The sequence below is a fragment of the Grus americana genome, chromosome 13, assembly GCF_028858705.1.
Source record: "Grus americana isolate bGruAme1 chromosome 13, bGruAme1.mat, whole genome shotgun sequence".
Taxonomy (NCBI): domain Eukaryota; kingdom Metazoa; phylum Chordata; class Aves; order Gruiformes; family Gruidae; genus Grus; species Grus americana.
The window spans coordinates 1,774,215-1,800,445 of NC_072864.1; the positions used below are offsets into that span (position 1 = coordinate 1,774,215).

Here is a 26,231-nt window from a genome sequence, read left to right on the forward strand (position 1 = left end):
AGGAAGGAAGGAAATGGGGCTGCTGGTTCCCTGGCTCGTCCTAAGAGCTGTAATCAATTTGTGCAATTCCCAGACCCTGCTCCGTGTTCCACTTACGGCTGCGCTGGGTTATGTAAATCAAGCGCTGGAAACTGTTCAGCAAGCTAAACAGATTGTGTGGGCACCAGCAGAGTGCCTCAAGCAACGGGAAACCCGGCAAACGAGGAGGAAGGGAAAGCTGAGGACACAAAATAAGGCAGAAAAATGATAGGTGGGCAAAGGTGGAAGGAAGGTCTAGTTTCAACAAATTTCCTCTTGAGCTGGGCAGCTCTGGCGATGGGCAGGTGTCAGGACTGAAGATAACCCCCATCACCACCCAAGCTTGAGGAACAGGCGTCCCCACGGCCAGCGAAGCAGCCTTTCCCACCCACGTGCTGCTTTAGGGGAAGCTCCTGGTCTGAGACGTCGTGCAAAGAAGCCCGCCAGGACGCAACAAGCGCGTGCGGCAGATGCAAAACCCGTGGTGCAACTGCTCGAGCATCCCTGCCGAGCAGCTCCAGCTCTCTGCCCCGGCTCCCCCCAGCCTCTTCAAGGTGAAGCTCCTACAAAAGCTCTGAGTGAGCAAACCAGCAGGTTAACTCCTGCCGGACTGTGGCCAGAGCGAAACCTCCATCCTGAGAGCTGGGCATGGCAGCTCGAACAGGATGAGGCCAGGCAGCAGCTTGGCAAGGAACCGAAGAGCAAAGCACAAACAGGCTGTACATAGATCACCGACTCCCATTTGGAGCAGCGAGTTGCCAGTCTGGCCTCTCCAAGGCGGAACGCTGTTTGGGTGATCACTTCAACGTTCAGTCTTCGTTGTGACCTTTCCTACCCCGATGCTCTCCACTGGAGAACGGTAAATCCACCCCCTCAGACAACTCTCTGCAGCGTTTATCCTTCCTGCTGAAGAGGCTTTCCAAAGCCCCACGGTCACGGGGCAATCGGTGACGGTAAAGACACACCAAACACTAGTTTTGTGCCCAAACCATGAGTGTGGATCCAGCAAAAATCCCTGGGGCCCCGTTCCAGCCGTACTCAAGACAATACATGCTTTGACAGCGCCTGCGATGGGACCATGGTCCTGTCCTCTGCACAACTGCCCAGGGATCTCACCCAGCTGATTTGGTACTGACCTTTCCCTACGGGGTTTTTAATTTTGCACCGGAGGAGACAGGCTATTTATACAGCAGTAAGTAGCCACTTGAAAAAAAGCCTTGCCAATGATCCAAGGGGCTCTGCCAAGTACCACGAGAAAGATGACTGTTCGGCCCATTTCTTTACCATCTCCTGAGCTCAGGCCTGCACTTCCCCTCTTACCCCACTTGCCGCCTTGCAATTCTCCTGCTAGATCTTCCAACAGGCTTGCAGAGCTCAGCTCGATGTCTCGACAACACAACCCCGCTGGAGCCGCGGATGGGACTCCTTGCATTAATCCCTGGGATGGGAAGGGAAGAGTCAGTCCCAGCAGTTGGAGCCTGAACGAGCCCCTCTCCCTTCAGGCTGCAAGAGCAGCGCTGCCGGAGCACAGCTTCAAAGGTAAAAGCAAATAGAGACGGAGAGGGAACAGCCTGGATTTTGGAGATGCCGGTGCTTGCTGTTCCCACCGACTTTCAGCTGGGGTGCAATTGCTCCACGCCTCTGAGGTTCTCAAACAAGTAAAGGGTTGGCATCCAAGTTGTCTGATACAGCTAGAGCAGAGCTTTGTAGAGAGTAAACAAATTCTGTGCCAAAAGCTGCTCTCATTTACAGCTACAAAACCCCCAAGTCACTCTCTGAACTGCTGAAAGCATCAGCCTCGCGAGCAGTCAAGGAAACACAGGGTTTCGTTTCGCTGTGTCCTGATGACACGACGAACTTCCAGCCATCGGGCAAACCTGGCAATATTGTCTCCTCAAGGAGAAAGAATAAATACTGGGGCAGGAAGCAGAAAAAGTGAATTCTCTCTCCAGTGCTAGAAAAGTGTGTGTGTATTTTGAGATGATAAAGGAATCCTTACGCACGGCTGATGTGCCACGCCATCTTTATGTTTTTACTTCTAGAAACACCTCTTAAATGAGAGCTGGGTGGAAACGTGAGCCCAGAAGCACGGTCTGGCTTCACCGGAGAGGCTGCAGCCTCTGTTCCTGTCCCGTGAAGATCCAGTGGCATATCCTTCCTAAAGCAGCACATGGAGCTGCGTTTGGGGCATGCTTGGCATTTTTTGGGGTGTCCTTTCATTTGTGGGAACGTGGGTCCAAGTTCTAAGCCGCTAGCAAAGGAAGCAGGTGAGCGCTGCCATCCTGCCCGACTCACGAGCTTAAGCTACGACAGACTCCAAAAGCAGCTCCTTCAGCCCAGCCTTGGAGGGAGCCAATGCCTCATCCCGTGGGCTTACCAAACCGGTAAGTCACATCATCTGCAACGCATCATAATTAAGGAATCGTTTCTTTAAAAATAGAATTTGCATTAACTGGATTTGTGACTAGGAAAGACACCGCAAACAAACAGAAAACCTGCAGATTAGGATGCTAATTAGATGCATTTCTATTTATAATCTGCCTTGATCAGGCTAAAGTATTTTCTGTTTCAGGTGTCAGTGCTACACCCACGGATGTAAGCAATTCCCCTGGCAGGGAAACACCTGCTTGTCTCTGGGGACAGGCAAGTGCCAAGGAAAAAGCCTGCGCCGGAGGGATGGGGCGCGCGCCGCTTGCTACTGCTCCTGCCCCGTCTCCTCAGAGACCGGCCCGAGAGGAGGAATGGGTCGTGTCTGGCCAAGGACGACCTGCCCAAGGCGTTTCCTCCAAACACCAGACTTCTCTGCAGTGCGAAACTGCAGGAGGCTTTGCTTTTTCCATCAGAAGCGGTGGGGTGGAAATGTCCAAAGAGCCAGGGCTGGGAATGGCAAGGGTCTGCAGCTGGTGCCAGCAGAGCTACCCGGCGATGGAGCGGAGAGCTCAGTCTGAAGAGGACAGACGGACACGAGGAGGTCCCTGAAACCAGCCTGAGAGTCTCTGGGCTTCTTCCCTTGACTGGGGATTCACGGCTGCTGCAGGGGCAGGACCCGTCTCTGGAGCAACCTGGGAACTGCAGCGCTGAGGAGGATGCTCCCGGCTACGCCGAGGCTTGTCCTCGGTGCTCAGGTTTGAGATCCCAGTGGAAAGGCTTGAGCTGAACGGCGTGTTCAGCAAGCACAGGCAGATGCACAGCACGCTGCCGACTGCCCAGGCCTGGCAGCGTCTGAAAGCCTGCCAGAACTGATGGGTGCTTCTCATTTCTCCTGATGATGTCTTATGCCAGATTAATTTTTTTTTTCCCTTTTTTTTTTCTTTTTTTTTTTCTTTTTTTTCCTGGAGGTCCCTTTTTCACTGCAGAACATCCAGAAGAAATAAAGAGGTAGCAGGCCCACCCCATTCTCCTTTTCTTCTAACACCGGGAAGTCTTTTGGGCCACAGGAATTATTGTTAATGGGAGTCTGGGGAGGGTTGTGACCTGCATAAAAGGATCTAGCAAAAATTTAATGATAAACCAGGACTTAGCAATGTGAAAAACAGCTACAAGGTTGTTTTTGTAAATGCAGCTTAAAGAAAGGAACTTAGAAGCTAGGAGTCATCATTTTGAATGTGCATCAAACAAGTTAAATAACTCTTACTTTCTTAACGACATATTAATCAAACCACATTGATTCTTGAATCAGATTCTACTACCAACAAGCTTTCTATCTCCTCCATCCTGATGCATGCATTAAGAGAGTTTTATTCTGACAGATACAATATAGCAATCAATAAAATCTTATTATATGGAGCTGAGATACATGGATTTGTTGCAGGATTTATGCACTACTTTCAAACCCGGTGCTATTTCATGTCTCAGCCTTAACCTGTAATTGAAAATAAATCTCCCTGAATACACCAGATTCTAATTTTCTGGATGTATGGGCAAATGTGAATGGAAGCCGGCCTTCCCTCGGGGAGAAGTCTGCTTTCTGATCGTATCGCTCCCCCTGTGCACACCACTGTACCGCCAGATTCCTCCAGAGAAAGCGCCCTGCCCGGCCCCGCGCAGGCAGGAGGACGGGCAGCGCCTGGGCGCCGCACCGTGCAACTCCATCACGCTCCCAAACCCTCTGGCCCCTCGCTCACGCCTCCAAAGCCGCTCGCTGCCTGACGATCGCTGCCTCCCGGGTGGAGATAACAGCATCTGACAGTGCCAGAGCCTGAGCGACATGAGCATCGCGAGGCTGGGACGGATGAATAAAGATCAGGGAGCGGGATGACCAGAGAAGCTGGTGTTTGTCTGCTGCTTTCCTCCAGCTCCCGGGGTTTGCTCGGAGATTGCTCATAGAATTATAGAATCGTAGAATGGTTTGGGTTGGAAGGGACCTTTAAAGGTCATCTAGTCCAGCCCCCTGCCATGGACATGGACATCTTCAACTAGATCATGTTGCTCACAGCCCCGTCCAGCCTGACCTCGAATATTTCCAGAGAGGTTTACAACCTGTTCCAGTGTTTCATCACCCTCATCGTAAAAAATTTCTTGCTTCCTTATTTCTTTCTTCCTGCTCAGCAGCATGTGAGTGTGCTCGGAGATTGCCTCTCACCTCGCAGGGCGCAGGACAGCTGGGAAGGTATCGCAGCGACAGGAGACAGACGGCCGTAGGCATTTTTCCTTTGGGTTTGTCTCGGTCTCCAAGGGCTCGGTGCCACTTGGATGTCTGACAGCAGGTGGATACCCAGCAGTCTCCCTGGAAATGGCTGGAGGGGACTTTGATCTAAGCAGTTCTGTCAACAGCATTAATACAATAAAAATAATCAAATTCACTCAGATGGAAATGAGAGAGATGGGGAGACAGGCAGACAACGGTGCAAATCGGAGGGAATAAAGAGGATGGGAGCAACGGTAAATCACCTATGCAACGCCACGAGTTCAGATGCTTCTCAAAAGAGCCATGATCTTGAATCCTATCAAAAAGTCACTGCAGCATCATGCCTTTTTGTTGTGGTTTTTTTTTTTTCCCCATAACACATACACACGTACTTGTTCCTTCTCTAACCGGAGGCACAAACCAGGCACGTTTGCAGAGAGATGCCGGCACAGGCTTTCCTGCAAAAAAACCCACGGTGCACCCATGGTGTTTGCCTCTCATCCTGGGGGGGGGAAGAAACAGAGGTTTGCAGTTGTTGCACTAAGCACCTGGTCTTTCCGAGATTTCCCCAGAAACAGAGCAGGGAGGTGCAGGAACACGCTGTGGGGTGAATGCTGGTGGCCACGGTCTGCATCGCTATTTTTTTCCTCTGATCATAGAGGGAACGACCATCCCCTATGCTCAACATGAGGTTGTTTCCTTGGGGAAGACAGTTCCATGGGAGAAAAGGGGATTTTAATAAAGGAGCTGTCAATCAGAAAGGAAAATGACTGCTGCCATGTAAGCATTGGCTCTTTTTTTTTGTTCCCATACTTTCTGATAAAACCCCACGATAACTCAATTTACAGGAACAGCAACCAGAAAGAGAGAACTGGCCTGAGGAAAGTACTGGGGAAATAAATCACCTATAGCCAGAAAAGACTGAAAACCCAAAGATTCCTTTGTGAGCCTTGCATTGCAGGAAGCGGCCCAGAAAAGGACCCAATGCAACACGTCAGCAGGCACCTTGCAAGGTTTGAGCATCATCCCTCACCCTGGGGACAGGTATGGAAGGGAACCGGTGCTCAGACCACGCAAGCGCCCCGCAGCACTTCCAGGTTAAGTCCGAGCACAAAACAAAAGGAGGGAATGAGCTCCGATGTCTCTTGGCTTCGTGTGCGTTAGTCTGAGGATGGACACCCAGGTAGAGCCCCAAAGGGATCATACTTAGCAAAGCCAGTGGGACGTGAGACGGCAGCAATGCACGGGGAGGGTACGCACAGAGCCCGCGTTCGGAGACATCGCACCGCCTTCTGGTTATTAACGGCGAGGGACACCCCTCCCTGCGTCCCCCGTCTCCGTGTGGTGCCACCCCACAGCAGTTCCCTTCCAGGGACGGACTCCTGACGAGGTGCAGCGTGAGCAACATGCCGGGGTTCCCCTTGCAGTAATTATTCTTCATTTGCTGACCCGCTGGTTTTTCGGATTGCCATTAATAATGACAGCTGAGGAGTTATCTGCACTGCTTCCAAGTTTACCCTCTCCAAACCTCGTCCCTGCCGCAGCCGAGTGCACATTCCCTGTGTCCTTGGGGGACGTGGGGAACCTGGCCACCACCTGTAATCACACCGTCATCGCTTTAGGTGACCTGCAGGTCACTCGGTGGGGACCCACACGGCAGCGAGAGGAACGCTAGCACGGAGTCGGAAATACCATCGCCTGGGTTTCGGGAGCACTGTGCGCACATACGCAGCCTCACCTTTAAAACACTGACCTATATGACCCACGAATGGCAGATATAGCAGATTACAGCCCAGCAGCAGCCAGGCTTTGCCTCTTCTGGATTCTGCCAGTATGGTCTCCACTCCAAAATTACCCACCGCTTCTTAACGGGGGTAATTCACCCTCCAGATCCCGGTCGCTATGATGGGACACAACCTCCTTGGTTCCCTTCAGTGGTTTTTTACCACCACAGGGATGTTTGCCATCTCCGAGCGATCTCCAAAGGCTGTCACTGTGGCGGGGGCAGGCAGGGTGACGAAGGGGTGACGGGTCTCGCTCACGGCACCGCCGGCTAAATGAAGCTTGGAAAAAAATAGCCCCATTGACCCGACATCTGCGAGAGACGGAGCGAGCGGTCAAGAGAGGAACGAAAAGAAAGAAAGGCAGAGAGTGAGGGAACGGGATGGGGAAGAGAGTTAAAAGCCTGCTGTCCTCCATAGGCAGCTGCGGGGACGTCGGGGAGGCAGCCTGGCTGGGGGTCTGCCGCTGGGGGGGTCGGCCAGCCACCCTCCGACCCAGCCTGAGCCCCCCCTGCCTGTCTCCACTGCCCCCCTTTATTTCTAGCTCTGAGGCTTTGCTCAGCTAGTGAAAGGGTTAAGTTTAATTTATACTGATTTCTATTTAATATCATTCTCTCCCCGTAGGAGCCGGCAGCTGTGAGCTGATTGTACTCTCTCATTATGCAGTCTGTATCACTAATGGCCTGTGACAAAGGCATGCCATCTTCCCGGCCTTACCCCCGAGAGCCAATTAAACACACATACTCCCTTCCTGTTTGCAGCACATTACAATGAAATTAAACTGAATTTCAAAATCATTTTCTCCTAAAGACATCTCTTTGCAATAATTAATGCATGCTATTCCTTTGCATCTGAAATATTCATCAGGAGTGTTGACTAAAAAAAAATTTTTAGAGCTGATTGCCCTGCATCCGGCATCACCTGATGATGCTCCAGTCCCAGCCCGTGGTACCCACCCGGGATGGGGACCCGTGGTGACACTGCCAGCAGGGCAGCTCCACGTCTGCTTCGGGATAACAATAAGAATAAATCACAGCTTCTTCAAGAACTGTAAATAAATTAGATTACACAGAAGGCATCAGAAATCCAGCCTGACTCCTGACTCGATGGCACTGCTAACACACAGTAAAAGGGAAATGGGAAAGTCAGAGCTGCGTATAGGTTGAGGTTAGGTGGAAACGAGCCACCTTCCCCTTCTGCGCTGGCAAGATGAACCGGCGGTCGGGCTCGGTGCAGGCAGACAGACACGCTGCCTGTATTTACCCTGCTGCCCAAACGGCTCCGGGCCGGCGGCAGGAAGGTGGGCACGCCGAGATACCAGCGGGCAGCAGGGACCAGAGCCCGACAACCCATCCCGCAGCCGGTTTCGTATTTAATCTAAATTGCAGAACGGCGCCGGGGAACAGGAACCTCTGACCGAGGAGGTCTCTGACCGCTCGCCACGCCACACGCAGAGCGGGAGCTGTAATTTGAAGCACATCACTTATTCATGGCCTGTCGCATCCATTCTGTTTGGGAAAGTTCTGCAGCCTGGCATCCTCTTGAATTTGTTATCCCACATGATGGGCAGGATTAGCCCTAAGGGTTCTCCTCCGAGAACTTGCTGTCGCAGCCACAGCAGCCTCAGGTAGGGACAGTCCTGACGGCACCCGCTGCTATCACAGGATAACGGCATCTTTTTTCTGTTTGCAAATATCTGATAAAACCTACCAAGGCGCACACAGGACCCACCTGCAATAGGTATTATTATTGTTTTTAAGGTATTATCTTCTGGTGAAATTGGATTTGAAAGTAAATACCAGAGGTGTTTTATCCCTGGAAACATTTCATGTTTCAGAAACATTTGTCTTAGTTGAAAGGGAAAGGCAAATCCCGAGAAAAGCCAGAAAAAGAAACATTTCCTTTGCATTTCCACAATGTAGCATGTAAAAATAAAATAAAGGTTGGTTTCAAATTTAAAGGTTTCTCTATTTGGAAGACTCAGACTTTTCACTTTAAAAAAATGTTCTGGCAATTTCAAAACCCCTTCCCAAACCGCTCCCACGTGGAAGACACCCGCTGTGATTTCTCCCCAGAAAGTTCAGCTTTCCAGCAATCAGTATTTTCTGACAAGTGACGGTTCCTTGAAAAGCTCTCTCGTGACGCCGGTGGCCAAGCCCATGACCCCAGCCCACCCCACGCGGCCACGCTGCCCGTGGGCATGGCTCCGACCCGACACACCTCGTCTCTCCACACCCAGCCACGACCAGGAGAGCAAACCCGCCCCGCAGACACCATGCCGGCGGCAAGAGGGGAGGCAGGACGGATCCAGCGCCCTGGAGCTTAGTGGGGGTCTTCCACTGACACGGTCCCCATGGAAGTTAAGCTAAATCCCACCCTTTGTGAAGTTTAAGTCCCTAGAAAACGTTACGCACTAGTGCATTACACTTACAAGTGAGCAATCCCAAACACACCCGATTACGTGGCTGACTAATTACGGCCAACGCTAGCGAAGCCCCTCGCTGAGCCTGGCGTTTGGAAGCATGTCCAGCCTGCACCCCCAGCCAGGCTGCGACCCCCCCATCTTCAACCCACCCCCCCCCCAGCAGCCGGGGAACCCCAGGGGCTGAACCGGAGCTGCTTTCCCCCTCTCCCCTCTGCCAGATGCCGCGGGGAAGCCGTCGCGGTACCTGTTTTGAACCAGCCGTCGGGCGTGAAGGCATCTGCTGTTTCTCTGGGTCTGTTCCAGTACTCGCGGAAGACGGAGGGTCCCTTCACGAGCAGCTCCCCTTCCTGGCCCTCCAGATCTGGTGTCACCTAGGACAAGCACACAGTGAATGCATCCCGGGGAGCGGCAGTGAGCAGTCGTCCCCATGGCCCCATCGCCTCCACCGCCTGTCCTCCAGCACGGTGGCTAGCTAAGGAGCATGGTGGGGGACAAGCAGGACCCGCGCCGTGTGCCCTCCCAGCCTTTACCAACCTCCGACGCAGCCTGCCCACCTGCAGGACCTCTTGCCTCTGGTGGAAGGGCTCACCTAAGCGCCTTCGATATTCAAAAGCACTGAAAATATACATCCGTGTTATATGGAAACGAGAACTGCCATCCTGGAACCACAGTCCAGGCTGACGCCTTCCAGCTGCTGGCAAAGGAGAGGAGCGGTCTCGCATGCAAACGTGCGGGAAATACTCTTGGAAACGGGTCGGGAAATACTTTTGGGAAAGGGATGGTCTGATGCAGGCTGGCTTTGCAACAGCTCTCTGCCCTCTGCTCCCGCTGCAGCACCCAGCAGCCTCTGCCAGGGTCAGGTTTTCCCCAGGAAATCATTCGGGAAAAGCCCCATCCCCACTCACTGCGCCCGGAGCCTCAGCACGGCCCGGGGCGCGGGATGCTGGGGGGACATCAGCAGAGACAGTGTGACCCCGATCAGGGCACCCACCCGCTCAGAGAGCCCCTCTCCCGTCTCTCTTGGGCGAGATTGCCTTTCCCCGTGACGGGGGCTCGTGGGGGATGGATGAACGCAGGTCATAGAGGCTGCGTCCCGAAAGACCCATGCATCCCCGACAACTCTGTCCCTCGTCCCCAGAGTGCTGCTGTCCCCTGGCCTCCCCGGGGCAGGGAAGCACGAACTGCTGTCCCACAGCAGCTGGGAGGTGGGATCCTGGTCTGATGTTGAAGGCACCACCACTGCTCACCCTAGACGTACAAGATTTGCAGTGTCCTCAGGGCCAAGGACCATCCTCCTGCCCGCCGCAGCCGGGCGACGCAGCCGGCAGGGCAGCCGCTGCGAGGCGGGGGAGGCAGGGGACGATGCGCTCCTGTGACTGCGCCACGCTGCTGTCTGCTCTGTTGACAGATAGAAAACTTTGCTTTCCAAAACTGTCAATCTAACACTTTTTTTTTTTCCTGAGGAGGTGGCAGGAAACACCATCTGATTTGTTCTCGGGGACACGCGGCTCCTTTCAGGCTCACTGGAAGGCAACGGTTGTAGTGACAGCTCGGGACCCTGCAAACCTGCACGGGCAGGTTTTCTATGGCAACAAAACAAATATCCTGCTGTTATGGAAACTGGAGAATCGCAGGGAGGTCACAGCCTTGCCTGACACGGCACGGTATCTCATCTCCCCTGCACATACAGCGCTCTGTAATTATAAGGATGCAGGCAGGCTAAGAGATGAGGCACTAGAGAGGCACGAACGCTGCACCACTCGTGGGACTGTGTTAACCTAAAGTCCTTTGCAGGGAAGATGTGCAAAGCCACTGCTGGGATGGGAGGTCACTGCGAGATGTGCTTGTGCACGTCGCTCCGTCCCTTTGCAGAGAACATCCCGGTAACGGGAACTCTGAGCCACTTTGTACTTGAGCTGCTGCAACACGGACGAGATACATCTGGGACCCCGAAAGTCAGCAATGCCAGAAACGCAGCCGCGAGGGAAAGTGGTAATAGCAGAACCGGAGCGCCAGGCAGAATCCCAGAGCAGGGTAGGCTTCATGTCTCTGTGCAGCCTTTGATGGAAACAAAGCTTCTCTAATGGAAAATGCTTAGAAAGCTGCTTTTAAAGCACAATTTTTGTTTTAAGTAATTTCTTCCTGATGTCCTGTCTTGGAGGATGGGGTGGCACGGGGCTCTCCGCACACACAGCCCAGGCACTCCTCCAGAATCACCTAAATGCTGGGCTGAGCCCCCAGAGCCCTGCCTGTGCATCATCTCCACTGCCTGGAAGATGTTGCAGGAGAAAAAGGTCATTAATGCCGATGACGAGAGTTTCGCTGAGCGATGGCAGGGTGAGGATGGTGCTGGATGAGGTCTCCCCCGGGGATCTGAAACCGGGAGCCTGAAGACCAGACTATCCACAAGCAGGACAGCACAGAGAAACCCGAGGTTCAGGAAAGCCCAGGACCAAACCTCCGTACCTGCAGCAGCAAAAAGGCAAGAGGCACAAAGCCCGCGTCGGCAAGCGTGGCAGGGACACGGTGGGTGATGCAAGGGGACCAGCAAGGCAAGGTGTCAGCGCTGTCACAGAGAGGCTGTGTTTAGTTTTACGCTGTGGCTATTTCTTCTCACTCCTTTTCCTGCTGATCCAGCCAAGGCATCACAAAACAAGCAACTTCCCCGAGCACCTCGGTGCCCCCAGTGTTCCCAGTTCCAGTTTTGCCCATCGAGTCACGCAGCCCTTCCACCCCTGCCAGCGACACCTCTCCTGCCGGGGGGCAACTCCACTCCGCTCACCTTGCAAACCCCGCTGGACCTCATCCGCCCCATCTCAACTACGGATAACCAACTATCCAAACTGCCTTCACGTTACAGGCGTTTTAATTACTAGTGTGAGCCTCCGACAACAATCCCTTTAGCCGTTGGGGTGCCTCCAACTCCCCCAAAAGGGCTGGGGAGGGGGTGGTGCAGGTAGGGACAGCGAAGATGGGCAAACAGCTGCCCGAGCTTCATCTACAGATCCTGCCAGATTTTGTCTTCTGCTTGTCGGTGCTGAATGCAAGAACGGGTGTAAATTTGGCTACTACAAACACCTTCGGCCCCAGCCTGCCCCGCTGAGCCCTGCCCTGTGCAGGTGCCAGCCGGCAGTGCCGGATACTGCCCTACCTGCACAACCCGCGCCGTGCCCCGGATCGGAGCAGCAGAGCTGCCCCAGGGACCGATCCTGCACAGTGTTTACCTGCACGCTGCCATGTCTTGTGCGAATCAAGCCTTGAACCGGCTCCAAATTTCTTGTCATATCAACTCAAATTTTGGCAGCGGCTCAACCCACATCTTATCTCGAGCACAGCTCCTTGGCAGCAGGCACCTCCCTGTTGTGTAATTTAATGATGTTATGGCTGGCTTGCAAACAGTAAAACAGAAAGGCCGTGACGTTATCTTAATAGGATTTTGCTCGCTGAACTCTGAATGTCACTGGCACTGCTCCCCAGCGTGGCAGAGGGGATGCAAACCACCCCAGCGCCAGCAGCTTCTGCTGCTTGCAAAAGGCATAAATTAAAATTCAAGGTTCAAGGCATTTATCTCCTACAACCCCTTGCATCTGATCCCTGCTAAAATCCCACGTACACCAAGCTAGCTGGCTGCTAACCCACTTTGAAAGCATTTTGGTTTGGTTGTTTTCTTTTTTTGCGGCAGCAGCGTGGCTAGTGTGCTTGTTTCCTTCCTCCGTCAAATCTCAGTGGCACCCGTTGTTGATCGACGTTGCAAGCAGCTGCTGAAAGCATCAGATTGCTAATTGCACAGATATCCTCCTCTCCTAGTGCCGTATTTTAATGCACGTTACAACCGCTTTAATGCATTCGAGCAACTTTAACACCCAGGCACAGAGTGCCCCCGAAGGTTGCTGTCTGATAGCTTTCTGCTGTAAAACCGATTCGGTGAGTTGAGCTGGGCCAGCCGGCGTACTAGATAAGATTACATTTTCCACGCATGAAAATAAAAGGTTGTAATAAATTCTTTGAAGGACTAAATCTGGGTGATTATAAAATGCATATTTTCCCTGCTTCCATTTTACCTCTTTATTAGGAGGAAGCGAGGGCGGTTTGTAAATAGCTGGGAATCCCCGCTTGGCAAGCGGCCCTGGGATTTGTTCAAAGTGGCCATTTGTTTTCTTGCGGTCTCTGATATACGCTGCCCTGCGCTCCTCCGGGAACTGCGGGAGAGGAGCTTGTAATGGACTTTAATGGAATTAGGGGCTTTTATGGAGGTAGGCTCAGAGCGGCGTGTCTTTCGCCGGGAAGCAGGGGAGGCACGGCGAATTCCTAAGCAGAAACATGTGGAAGACACAGAGTGAAAGCTGGAAGGCGAGGCTTGTAAGGGGAGGTAATAACTTGTTATTGGGCTGATAGGATTGGGAGGCAGACAGACAAGCTTTTAGGAAAAAAACCAAACACCTTCTTCAGGTTGCGAACAGGAGGTTTCAGGGGAACAGATTTAATTTCTACCAGACCCCAAAAATAATCATCTGAACCTCATTCCTGGGTGATTACCAAAGGCTGCGGATCAGAGCACCTTCTCTCGGGACGGACCTTAAAAGGGACCTTGCAACTCTTGCACCACAGAAGCACGAGGCAGCGCGTTTGCATTCGAGTGGTTTATCTGGATGGGGTGGAGCAGGGAGCAGGGTGGTGCAAGGGGCTCTTCTGGCCCTACAGATCTCATACGATTTTCCTTTTACTCTTCCCTACTTCTATCCCTGGGTCTCTACTCCCTGTTCCACCCTCCTACCCAGCCACAGCCCGCTTTTCCACTCCTCCACGCTCCTCGCTCCACGAAGAACCCGTCCAAACCCACTCCTGCAGCTCCCACCACCCCGGGCTCCGAGCATCCCAGCTCCCTTCACCACCACCGCTGCCAGAGCAGGAGAGAACAGCCCGGGGCGTGCGCGGCCTGGGCACCATCACTGCTGCAACCAAGAAAAGCAAAAGCATTTACGTTTGCGGGGAGGAAGGAAATGTTTCTGCAGCCCTGCCTCCTCTGCCACAGCCCTGCTGCGCTGCCCAGCTTGGAAGTGCTTGGCACTTTTCCCCACCTTGTCAATAAGTGATTACTGTGATCAAAATAATTAAGCAACCTAGCCTTTTAAGTGACTAATAGAAGACAATAATTTATATGTGTGAGGTTTATGGAAGTGATGGAGCCCTTTTAGCAGTTCTCGTCGAGTAACTTTTTTCTGGTTTGTTTTTTTTTTAAACTTATCAGAGCACAGAAAATAATATAACGAAGCCTGAAGAACTGCCTCGCCTCCCCCCCTGCCTCCCAGGGTGGAGCTGGGGAGCACGGATGCCCTGCCGTGCTCACCACCGCACTGCTGCAGAACCTTACCTGCCACCAGCGCTTCCAGACACCGTCCCTGTCCCTCATGCGACCACTCGCTCATCCCTTCAAGACTCTGGTGGCCCGGAGAGCGCTGCGACACGGCAAAGCCTTGCCCCAGCACGGCATCCAACAGCTTCAGCCCCCGCTGACCTGGAGAGAGCACGGGAGCGCCAGGCTTTGCCCAGACCCTGCTTTTCCAGACCGGGGGATCACGCTACATCCAGGACTGGGGTGGTGGGTGCCGAGGGAGGTGAGGGCATGCTCACCTGCCTCCTAAAAGGAAGCTGGAGACCAATAATCCGCTTGACAGTGCCTTTTAATCACTGTCGCCCTGGGCCATATTTGAATGGATGTCCTAGAGGCGCGAGGCTTGCTAGAGCATTACCAAATTCCCAGGCAATCTGAACTCTCATGCACATTCATAATTAAAAATTCCCCGCTAAGTTGCGTGTTTTTGTAAAAGCATTATCGTTCCTCTAAGCTCCGTGTCCTGCAGCATCCTGCAGAAGGCAAGCAGGAGGCAATTTAGACACAGAACAATTTTCCTCCCGCTGGAAAAAAGGCAGATTTCTGCTCCTCGGGGACACAGCACAGAGAAAGAAAAAAAAAAAACCCAACAAACCAACCAAAAAACCCCAAGCCCAGACTGTAATCTATGAGGCCACATTTCACATCTGTTTTTGCAATGTTAACTTTTATAAAAGGGCTGGGAATAACACAATCAATTTACTTTTCATTTTGAAGGGTTATAAATTTAAAAGCAAGGCTGGTGCACAGTGGAGCTGGAACACTGAAACTTATTTTCAAAAAACCCAACCCTCTACTTACAGCAAGTGCTGCTCCACTGAAAACAAAAGTGATGGCATATATTTTTAGGCAATACTGATTTTTAAAAGTTACCAGACTGATTAACTCCAGATGATCCCAAAAGAACCACATAACAAACCCAAGTTTGGGAAAGGTCAGTCCTCCCCGCAGTTGTTCCATGGACCCAAAACTTCTTGATCTATATTAACACCATAAATTAGACATGTAACGCTATTCCAGAAACGCCAACAGCTCTCCACGCCGCTGTTCTCATCTCTCTTGTTTGCAGGCTTCAGAAGATAATAAACGAGGCGAGATGTCAGCACATCTTCCCACTCCCCCAGCTCTCTTCATTAGAGGAAGGCTCCTGACGTGCCCTCGCAACGCCCGCTCCGATTTTGCGCTCGGGGGCAGGCAGAGGACCAGGCAAGGATTCAATTAGTGGCCCACCTTCGGTTCGTTTTTCCTAAGCCTCACTTAAAAGTCGAGGTCAGGGAGGCTGTGATGTGCTGTGACTACAGACGATCGCGCTGCCCGAGAACCTCTAATTGCTTCCTCGTGCTGCACCGCGCTGCAGCGGCCGGCGCCTCCTCCCTTTGGCTGGAAGCGCTCTGGGGCAGAGACTGCTCTTTTTAATTCTGATCTCTGCTTCTGCATCTCCGCCGCCAGGTCCAGGGCTCTTCAGCAAACATCTCCAAGATGTGATACAGCAGCGATGGCCTCCGTGACCCGATGGAGGTCCAACAAGCATATCATGGGAGGAGACAGGTTGTAAGTACGTGGGCTGAACCCAAGTGTTGGAAGGAGTCAGGTGTGAGGTTGCAAAAATTGAGTAGAAACAAGCACCGGCAACTGTGTGGGCAGGAGATCTGCTTCCATTGCATGCCTCACAACCCCAAACATCGACACCCCAGTCTTCCAGGCTCTCCTGGCACAGGCAAGCAAACAGAAAAGGACTGAAGACCAAAACCAGCCGTGATGGGAGCAGAGAGGAATCCACCACCCCTTGTCCCTCATGTTGGGAGAACCAAGACTGCCAGCCTGGTGAAGGGGATCAAGGACACACATCCCAAGTCTTCGTCCCCGTACAAGGGGGAATGAAAGCATGAAACAATAATAAAGAGATCAATAGAGATTTTGAGGGTGCTATGACAAAGATTAGCTCAAAGGAAACACTTGTGGAAAGAGAGTTCTCGATAGATGGATTCAATTTGAACGTGCAAGGAAATAGTCTTCTGGGATCAAGGCTGCTCCTCTGATAAGAAAAGTTTTCAGCTGAGAAACAAGGGGACATCATGCTAACCTAATCTCTGCCTCCACTTTTAATACCAGTAAGAAATAAAATACAGCTATGGCCCAAAATAAATACAATAAAAAAAATCAGAGGGCAGACACAAAGAAGGAAGGAGATATAAATACATATGAGAATGCAATTACTGACCAAGTTGAGTGAGGAACTAGATGTGATCAATGAGAAGCAGCTAAAATGTTTATATAGTAATGAAAGCAGCTTGGGCAACAAAGTAAAGAAACTTGAATTGCTTGGGCAGGACACAAAACAGGATACTGAGGAGAGGAACACGGTGAAACAGAAATGTAACTGGAATATACACAACTGCGGTGTCCAACACTGCAAGGGCTTTGGAAGGAGTTTTTGGAAGAAGCAGATGCAAATGGAAAATAGGAAAAAATGTAGCATGAGTTTACCAAAGGTGGATTGTGCCAGAAAACCTGAGGACTAATGTTTCAGATAGAAGAAAAGTGGCAGATCTAATCGAGGCTGCCTTCAACAATATATTCCCCATGCTGCCTGCCTGGGAGGTGGCTACTGATGGGAGAGATCACGGGGTTGAGGGCTAGATTCATAAGGAGGGCAAAGACTCAGGAGGAGGAGACGAAGCCCAAAGCATCCCCCTATGGTAGCCAGGCAGCCTCGTCAGCCAGCCTTCGGATCTCCATAGCTCAACTTGAATTGCATCCCAAGTCCCAAGTAACAGTGCAACCCTGAATCAATGACTTGCTGTCCTGGTGAAGGCACCCTACAAGGCTTCAGCACCATACAGCACGTCCTACAGCAGCGAGCTGCTGATGGGAGACAGAACTGGGATGCTGGAGGTAAGGTTCACCATCGAGAGACCTGCAGGCGGTACCAGTATGTGAGGACGGGATGCAGCAGAGAGACATGTTCTGGAAGTGCAGGAGCACTGAGGACAAAGAACAAACTGGTTTAGGCTGAGGTCTGATCAGGATAGGAAAGGAACATATCAAGGTGCCTGCTTGGGTCAGCTGGAGACAGGAGTCCCTGGGCCAGGCGGTCACATTCCCACCAGCATCTCTGTGCCTGTCTGTTTTCAGGAATGCTGGTCACGGCTGCCACATGCCTATCTCTAGCCTCAGGAGCTACATGCAGGAGAAAAGCCAGGTACATTCACACCGGCCGTTTCAAAGTACCTGGATGGATTAGACAGAGGAGACACCACACAAGAGGTGCGCGTGCAACAGCACCTCCACGCAGGACCTGGCCCAGAGCCGTGCCAAGTACTGAAGCCCACAGCACCCACACCCACCCAAGGCTTACCACCCACGGGTGCCCAGACCTTGGAGGAATCCTCCAAGACAACCCTGGCAGCTCAGTGGTGACCAAGCACCTCTGGAGATCTGGGATGAATGTGAGCGAGGTGGAGCCATTCCTGGTCCCCTCCACGGGGGCATCAATGGCCAAGACCTCCAGCCTTAACAAAGGGTGATGGTTGGTGCCAGCTGCCCCCAACGCCCGCAGCCCCGCGGAGGTGCTGGCAACCAGCAGCAAGCTGCTAGCAGATGGCAGAGACGCGGGGGGCACGGGGAGGAGGGGGCCAGGAGATGCTGGTGGCTTCCGGGAGGGATGGCCGCAGCCGAGCCGGTTCCCGACCAGGACGACAGCTTGCATATGGATAAACAACGAGATAATTACAACCTTTGGCGGGGGGGGAGAAAAGCCCATGGCTGCAGCGTCCTCCTGCTGCCAGCTCCTGCAACCCATACGTCCCACACGGCTCCCTTCGCAGCCTCATCACAAGAAAATTACTCGCCATAAAAGCCCTGGCTAGAGCGCTGCATTAGATACAGCTGTGAAACCATTTATCTATTGATAGACCCCCATTGTCAGGGACTGGGGTTTGGCTTTCGTGCGAGCAAGCAATTTGGAAAAGGGAAAAAAAAAAAAAATCCAACAAAAATGACAACCCAAAAAACATAACAACCAACAAACAAACAAATAAAGGAGGAGAGAGACAATACCCGACAGCTCGCAGGGTTTCCAGGCCTCTGCCAGCTGGGAAGCTAAGCGTATGAAATATGCATCGCACTGAACAAAGCAAACTGAAACGTTCGGCGCTGGAGAGCTGTAACCCTTTCCTGTGCACCACAGCCAGGCATGGGGAGAGCGAGATCCCCCGGCTGCCAAAAAGTTACGGGGAAAAAAGAGCAGGAGAAAAAGCATCCGGGGCCATGGGTAAGGAGAAGCGCTGACAGCTTTCCCTACACCAACACCCGGGCTCTTTGGGAAAAGAGCCTGATCCTATAGGATCAGACGAGCTCAACAGGCAACTGCTTAAGGCAGGTTAAACGTTTAGGAACCGCTTCGGATGTGAGCAGCTACAGGAACAATAGCTGCCATGGCTCAAAGCAGGCAAAGCTGCTGCTGTCCCCCAGTGTGCACTTCCACATCTCTGCTCCCCAGGGATTTATCAGAGGAGGAGCGCTTCTCCAAGCACTCGAAGGACAGCCTCTCTCCAGGGGACCATGCTCCTGCACGGGGGGGACACTGTGTCTGGGTGCAGGCACTGGGACACTGATGGGGAGTGCCACCTCCTGCGGCCCCATCCCACATCAGGCTGCAGAGCATCCTCAACTGGGAACAGATCGTGAGAGAGGGCATCTCATCAGGCTGGAACACCTCGTTTCGGTGTTGGCAGCGATGGCACGGCTTCAGGCAGGGCATGGCCAACAGCCTGATCGCACGTGGCTCCACGTCAGCTCAGGAAACCAGCTCGCAGCTCAAGGGGCAGCAACAATTAGCAAGGGAACAGCACAAGAGTCAGCTAGAAAACCTGAGCAAACTGGGAGCAATGGAGCACAAGGCTCATGAGAGCTGCAAGGAGATCGGAGGGCTGGAGCACATGCATGAAAGGAATCCAGCACTCTAATCAAGGGATGGGAGAAAATGAAGGGAAGAACAGAGATCCAGGAAAGTTTCAGCTAAGTAGATTATTGATCTTCAGGGTGTGCCAAAAACCAGCTTTGCAAATTACAGCAGTCCCCTGCTGCAAGCTCAGGCAGTTACGGAATGGCAAAGCAGAAACGCTCCCCACCTCCCCACTCCCACCACCCACACGCCTTCCTCTGCCGCCGCCGTGATGCTGCCGAGCTCCTGCTTGCATCTCACTGCGGCAGGATGCGCAAATATGTCCAAAGGGTGACAACGTGAAAGGAGACGGCGCGATCCCCCAGCATCTAATGGGAGAGACAGTGTTAGGGGGAAGAAACAGCTCAGAGAAAGTCTGTTGTCTTCTGTTGTCGAGAGGGAGCAGAAGGCGGAAACCTCAGTCCAACGCGATCAGGGAAAGTGGTGACCTTGCGAGGCTCCACACAGCAAAGCAAATAATTTCCTTGGCAAAGGCAGGTGCTCTTTCCGCTCGCAGTCAGGAGGGTTTCTGCACAGCGGAGCCAAGGTGTGAACGCCTCGCAGATTGCCCTGACAATGCGCCTAACCCCCGGCACGAAGATCACCTGCTCGCAGGAGCCGAGAGGCTGGTGAGGAGAGACGGCTTGGAGCCCAGCTCCTACCAGGGTGCTCAGCATCCCACCAAATCTGCCCCACTGTGCTCGCCCTTAGCCCTCCGTGCTGCCGAGCACAGCCGCCCTGCAGCATGACGCCGTGCCCCCGCCGCAGCCAGCTCCGGTTTGGCAGTCTCCTTATTATCTGTGCAGCGGCGCAGATGTGCACCGCGCTTTCTGTGTACGGAGACAGGTCCCTGCCCCAAAGTCGTATAACCGAAGCAGACGGCAAGCACTCTCTGTGCCGACCCAGCTGCCGGAAGGTGTTTATTTCCAGCAATCCATTACGGGACATTTGGTAATTTTTCATAGTGTCAATGCCAAACCAGACAGAAATGCCCAGAGCAGGGATGGGGATGCTTGCACCTAACCCGGGCAGAGCGGGTGCTGGGAGGGCTGCGTGCCTCCTGCCACCGGCCCCACCACCACCGTCCTTCCACCGGGACCCCTCTGCCTTTGACAGGTCCACCCCACAGACCTCCCAGCCCTCAACCAACGTGCTGCAAGCCTCAGAGCCCTCCTGCCAGGGAGATGAGGAAATATTTGTTTATCCCTTCTCGTAAGAGGCAAGGAAAAGGCCGCACCAGGGATGCCCAGTGGCACAGGCAGGGAGGGTGACACTGTCCGGGTCTTCTCACCCCGGGGACAGCCCCTCCACCGTGGAGGAGCTGGTTTTAAACAAAGCCAGGCTTTTGTTTGACTGGTGGAGCGTGATGAGCACTCGGACTGTCAGATCCTCCTTGTTTTAAATAAATTCCACTGACGTACTCTCCTCTGACATAAATTATTAACGAAGCATGATGCACACAGTGTGCCAGCAGCAGTGTCTCAGGGCAGGAACAGGCAGCAGGTGAGGCTTTCTGCCTGCAGCCGCAGGTGTGAAGCAGTTAAATTACACCGTCACTGGGAGAATGGGTGTGCCACCACGGCTGCCACCTGCCCGCCAGCGTGGCCATGCGATGGAAAGTCACACTCCATACCCGGGCCATATAAAAACCAAACTCCTGGCATCTCCACGCGTCCGTCTGTGCCAAGACATGCCAAGAGCAGGGACCGTTTTTCCCACCTTGCCACGGCCCTTCTGACAGTCCCAGGGACAGAGGCAGCCAATTCCACTCTGCTCCTGGAAATGCTGTGGGTGTCCTGGAGGTACCTAGGGTGTCCAGCAGCTCCTAGGGTGGCCCGAAGCAGCTGGGACCATTTCTCTGCCTCCAGCCTGAAGAAACTCCCAGTTAAGCTGGGACAAGGGGCAAGGTGGGTGAGATGGGGACAGCCTTTCAGAGAGGGACTAACCAATCAGCCAAGACCCAGAGGCAAACTCTACCACCTCCCCACACCCTCCCTGGCTGATGTCTTGAGAATCCACTAGAACATTCAAAAAAACCCCAAGGGAGAGCCTGACGGAAAGCCAGCCATCAGCAAAGGGCCTGGGGCCAACACCCGTGCCGGTGGGAGCTCCTGGGAGACATCAGAACGGACCTCAGCCACCCGTGCTGGGGGCTGAAAGGTGTATGTGAGACATGGCTGGGATAAAAGGGCAATTCCTCTGCCCCAAATATAAACTCAAGCAGCCTGAAGCCAGACAAAAGAGAAGAGTTATGTGAGTCTCAGCTCTCTGAAGCTCTGGGGAGTGGTGGGCTTCCAGCACCAGACACAGGTCATCTGGGCTCCCCTTCTTCTCTGGTCACTCAATACAATCAGAAGGAAGGGGAAGGAGCACTGAGCAGAAAAAAAAAACCCCATTATGTACTTTTTCCTCGCATAATTCAGAAGAACAATGTTCACATTTCATCCTGGAAGTAGCTGCACTTTGGGGATTCTTGTGTCTGGGACATAATTTGTGAAACGCCTAGGGAACCCTTAGGGTAAAAAAAGCATTATAGGATCATTATTAAAATGGACACATTATATTTCATGTCTCGGTTCCACACAAGTGGGGAAAAAAAGGCCAAGATCTAACTCCACAATGAGGGGACAAAAGTGTGGAACATAACACTCATCCAGTGAAATGATAAGAACGGGACGTGGCTTCCTACGTTTGAGTGCCGCGCCGGAGCAGCCGCTCATCTCCTGCTTTGCCCACTGCTCAGCCACGTCACAGCAGTGACACTTTTATTATTTTTTTTTTTAATAAAAGCCACAATCCCTGGCCAGAGTGGTTCCTCTCAGCTCTCCCTGGGCTCGTTTCACACGTCTGGGGTGGGATCCAGCACCCTATTACAGCATCAGAGCGCGATCTGCTACAGCCTGACCACAACCTACACGCGGGGCTGCCCGTGGTCCCGCTGGCTCCTCCAGCTGCCAGCACAGGTAATCTAGAGAAGAAATCAAAGGCTTTCTCGAGCCTTACAGCAGTACTTACACCAGCGGTGGCTCTGATGTACCCTGTCACAGGCCTGGAAGCTCCTTTCGAACTCTTGGCATGTACGTAGCTAGATGAGAAGCTATTTCCCCAGAGGAACGAGTAAAGCCACGTATTTCAGGCTGAATCTCATGCCTGCCTGCCTGTCTCCCACCCACGCAGTGCACACGACCGCTAGCGTAATTTCTCATGCACATACAGCATCTATCTACTCAGCCAAGCCCGTACATCACCTGGCTATTGATCTGCCGGAGGCGACGTGACCTGCACCCACAATGAGGGCGCAAAGGAGATGTGGCAGGAGCGCAGACCCTGGTTAGCTGCTTCTGCAGGGAGAGAAATGGGCTGAGGCAGCAGGATGCTCTGGACCTTGGGCTGGGGGCTGCAGGGAACACACAGCACCCCAACACGGGGGCAGCTCATGGGGAAAGGGCCCCAACTGCTTCACCATCAAGGATATCTGACTTCCGAGATACCAGAACTGCTGGTGCTGATATCACTTGGCAGTTGGAGCTCAGCATGGAGCTAGACTTTAGTGGAAACGTGATGGGTTGGCCCCTGCGCCGTTTTGAAATGAATGCTAGCCCCAAAGCACCTCCCCCAGTCCTGTCCTTCCAATTCTTACTGCTAACACCCTGATCAAACCCAGTGAAATAACCACAGACCCCATTTCTAGATTTTCCAGCCCTCACCCTCTCCTCCAGGCTATTTAGTGACTCTTTACACCACAGTAGGGTCCATCTGAATTCCCGTCAATGCCTTGTTCTTACCTTTTGCCATAGACTTCAACTTTTTGTCCTGGCTTTCAAAGGCCAGGCACTGCTTAACCCATCGCCTTCCTCTGGGGCATCAACAGCCTCAGCAGACACAATATCATCATCTTATACCATAGCCCTTATACCACAAGCCTTCACCTCACTCCCATGCAGGGGGTGCTCTCTCTCAGATACTGTTCATCTATGCGGCAAGGACACCACTTGTGCGGACCATAAAGTACCGTGGCTATAGTAAGCCGTAAATTAACACACGAAAGAAAAAAAACTCTAAATAGCATCACTGAGTTCCTGGGATTAACAGCAGTGCAAGTCTCAGTCCTTGGGGCTTCAAAGGGCTGGGGAGGAGAGAACTTTTTATGAGACAAAGCGAAGCAGCAGAGAAGACGGCTGAGCACTACCTGTGTGCGGTGTTCATCTCCCTGAGCATGGATGGTGTAGGAACGACCACCGTTTTTCAAGGTCTCAGTGACAATACGCACTTCCACCCCTGGAAGCGGGGTGCCCACAGAACCTGCGAAGAAAAACAAGACTGAAACAGTGGACAGCCTCTGGGAAACAACAAAATCAAGGATGCAAAAGAGCAGCTGCTCGTCTATCAATGGCATCTGCAGACTGCGCTGGCACTAAAGAACTTCCTAGCAGGGGGTTACCCTTCAGGAAGGCTTCGATCACATCGTATGTCTGCATGCAAATGTCACTGCGGTGCAATACGCCGTTGTTCGCTGAGCAGGCAGTGTTGGAAATGCCTACGAAAACAAATGTGTCTCCAGCCCTGAACAGTCTCTCTTGGCCAGTCTTTGAAGACATCAGCACAGCTTCGTAGCTCAGTAATGAAGCTGTCTTTTTTTTTTTTTTTTTTTAAAAAAAGCACCATGAAACCTACACAAAGATGTGAAAAAAAAAGCACGATGATTACTACAGTGGCTCACTGCTTCTCTATAGCCTGGACCTGACAGAGAAGGCAAAGGCTTAACAGCGTGAGAATTGCAAGGGATTATCTCAGTTTTACGAGACATCAATACACTGTATATAAAACATCATAGGAGAAAAGCAGAGATCAAAACCATGCCGTTCTTCCACAGGTTTCAATTTTCAAAGCCAGGGAATCTGACATAGTCTCACAAACAACTGCTATTAAGCTCCAAGATGGTCCTGCTACCCAGAGCTCCCCAACCTGCGGCATTCCCACCCCTTGGTTTAGTGTGTGCTCTTCTTGGTGAGCGTCTGAAAGCACAGCAGAAAGGGCAGCTTTGCTCCTGCCACCTCTGTCTGATGGGGGGCTCCAGGCTCAGCAGCAACCAGGAGTCGTGGGCATCTGCTGGCTCAGCAGGTTTCACTCTGCATCTCAACGGCACGGGACGGCTCTCATTGCAAGATGAAGCCCGTGACTTTCATCCCCTGCACGTGGGGAAGAGGGATGTCAGCACAGAGCAACCTGTGGCTCAGGAGGACTGCACAGGTCTGAGCTTAAATCAGTAAGTGTACTCTTTATTTTAAGATATGATCAGTTTTTCCCCTGGAGAGCTTCCAGTTGGTGATGGTTTCTAGCTCTGCTAGGATCAGCTCGACATTGGAAAGTCCTTAGAGCAGGGTGTGCAGGACCTGGAGTTCGGCACTGCCCTCCCCTTGTCGTCCGTATTTCAGGCATTTGGGTGCAAGTGGCATTTTCCCTACCCCGGTCTCATTCTCCTGTTCAAGCCCTGGAGATCAGATATCTGTGACATCATGATTTTATTTGCTACATTGGTCAGTTGCCATGGAAATCGATATGTCGTCGTAGCCCAGATTTATGGCATCCCTGCAGGATCAACTAAGAGCAGATGGGCTATGAGGGAGTGAGATTTTATTGCGGTGAAACTACCCGAACAATTAGCAAATCTGGCAAGAAATAAACAGAAAGCGACGTGGCAGTTCTGGGATGTGCGTCTGTTTAGCTTGAAATTGCCTTCAGCGTTCAGGTCGGCCAACGCGTGGCCAGGTCCTCCTCTTACCACAAACATCGCTCGGGCTGCTCTCATCTAACAGCCAGACGCTGCCAGGAGACAGAGGACTGCAGCAGGGTAAGGAGGGAGAAGCACGTGCCAGGAGAAGTCACCAGAAGTGCCTGGAGGTGACGTGTAGAGGCATTTACGTACTTTAAAGAAGCTGGTACCTGCCATGGTAGACTCTAGGACTCCTCAAAGCAAGTAACAACTCATGGAAAACACCCTAAATGTTTGCATGCCAAGCTTGCTGAAGCCACCTTCTAGACTACTCTGGCAACATTTTCTCCAGTGTGAAAGATGCCTTGTGCGAACAAGCCTCCAACCTGCCTGCGAGACGCAGCAAGGGACGGCGGGCAGACACTGCAAAGTCAGTCTTGCAAAGCTGACGGAGGGAGCAGCAACCGGTGTGATGAGCTGCCACGGGCTCTCACAGCCTTGCCATCTCTGGAAGCTTTCAAATCAAGATCAGATGGATGGATGCCTTCCTGGAAGATGCTTCTTCCCTGTATGCAAGCTACTGACCTCAACGCAGAAACGTAACGGACTGATTCATGGGCAGCAGGACTCAGTGATCAGTGCCCACTTCTAGTCTCAGTCTTTGAGAATGAAATACCAAAGAGCAGCACAGCACTGTCAAATAAATCTGAAGACACAGAGAAGGCAAAGTGTTTCCTGTACAGTGTTTCAGATCACCATTACAAATACAACTCCATCAATTCATTTCCTACTTGGCTAAAGTAAAACCAACATGTAAAATAAGTCCCCCGTGGGGAGCTGTTTCCTTATATTCGGTCTGGAAAAGGCTTTCTGGTATTTAGGAAAAATGACAAACTTGGAAATCAACATCTGTAAAGGCTGAAAAGGCTCACAACATTGATTAGAGCTACACGAACCTGACAGTATTGGTAAAATTCATGCAAAAACAATGACTAGAGCTTCTCAGGCCCATCCGCCGTGTCAAGATACACGCCGTGCCGACTCCAACAGGTCAGCAGAAGGCTGAGCCTGTTCCCAAAGGAACAGCACCGGAGGTCCTGGCTTCACCGAGACCACAATGGGGGGTGATCAGAAGGGGGTCGACACTCAACACTGATTTCCTTTTGTCCCCAGCCATAATCCCGAGGGAAAACTGGGGAGAAATCTCTGCTCCTTCCCCTCTCGCTCCCTCCCAGCTCTCTCCAATTTGCAGGCTCCTGAATGTTAAGAAATGCTGGCAACCTGCCCGCGGTGTCAGCTCAGTTGGCATCAGCCGGGCTGCAGTCAGGAA

General features: G+C 52.4%; 1 protein-coding gene across 10 annotated transcripts in view; it reads right to left on the reverse strand.

Moving 5' to 3' along the window:
- The window catches only part of ACSF3 (acyl-CoA synthetase family member 3), a 65,596-nt gene that overhangs the window by 20,609 nt on the left and 18,756 nt on the right, over positions 1 to 26,231 (reverse strand). For 7 of the 10 annotated variants that reach the window (XR_008579091.1, XR_008579090.1, XM_054840391.1 and 4 more), the window contains 2 exons: positions 23,378 to 23,490; positions 9,096 to 9,222 (listed from right to left, as the gene is read on the reverse strand). Coding sequence is in view for 8 of the 10 variants with exons in the window: in XM_054840391.1 (XP_054696366.1) it covers positions 9,096 to 9,222; positions 23,378 to 23,490 (240 nt within the window). In the remaining 2 variants the exon portion in view is untranslated. Of the gene's footprint in view, positions 1 to 9,095; positions 9,223 to 9,956; positions 10,250 to 23,377; positions 23,491 to 26,231 lie in introns of those variants that run through there. The other 3 variants (XM_054840396.1, XM_054840395.1, XM_054840394.1) reach the window with 2 other exon arrangements.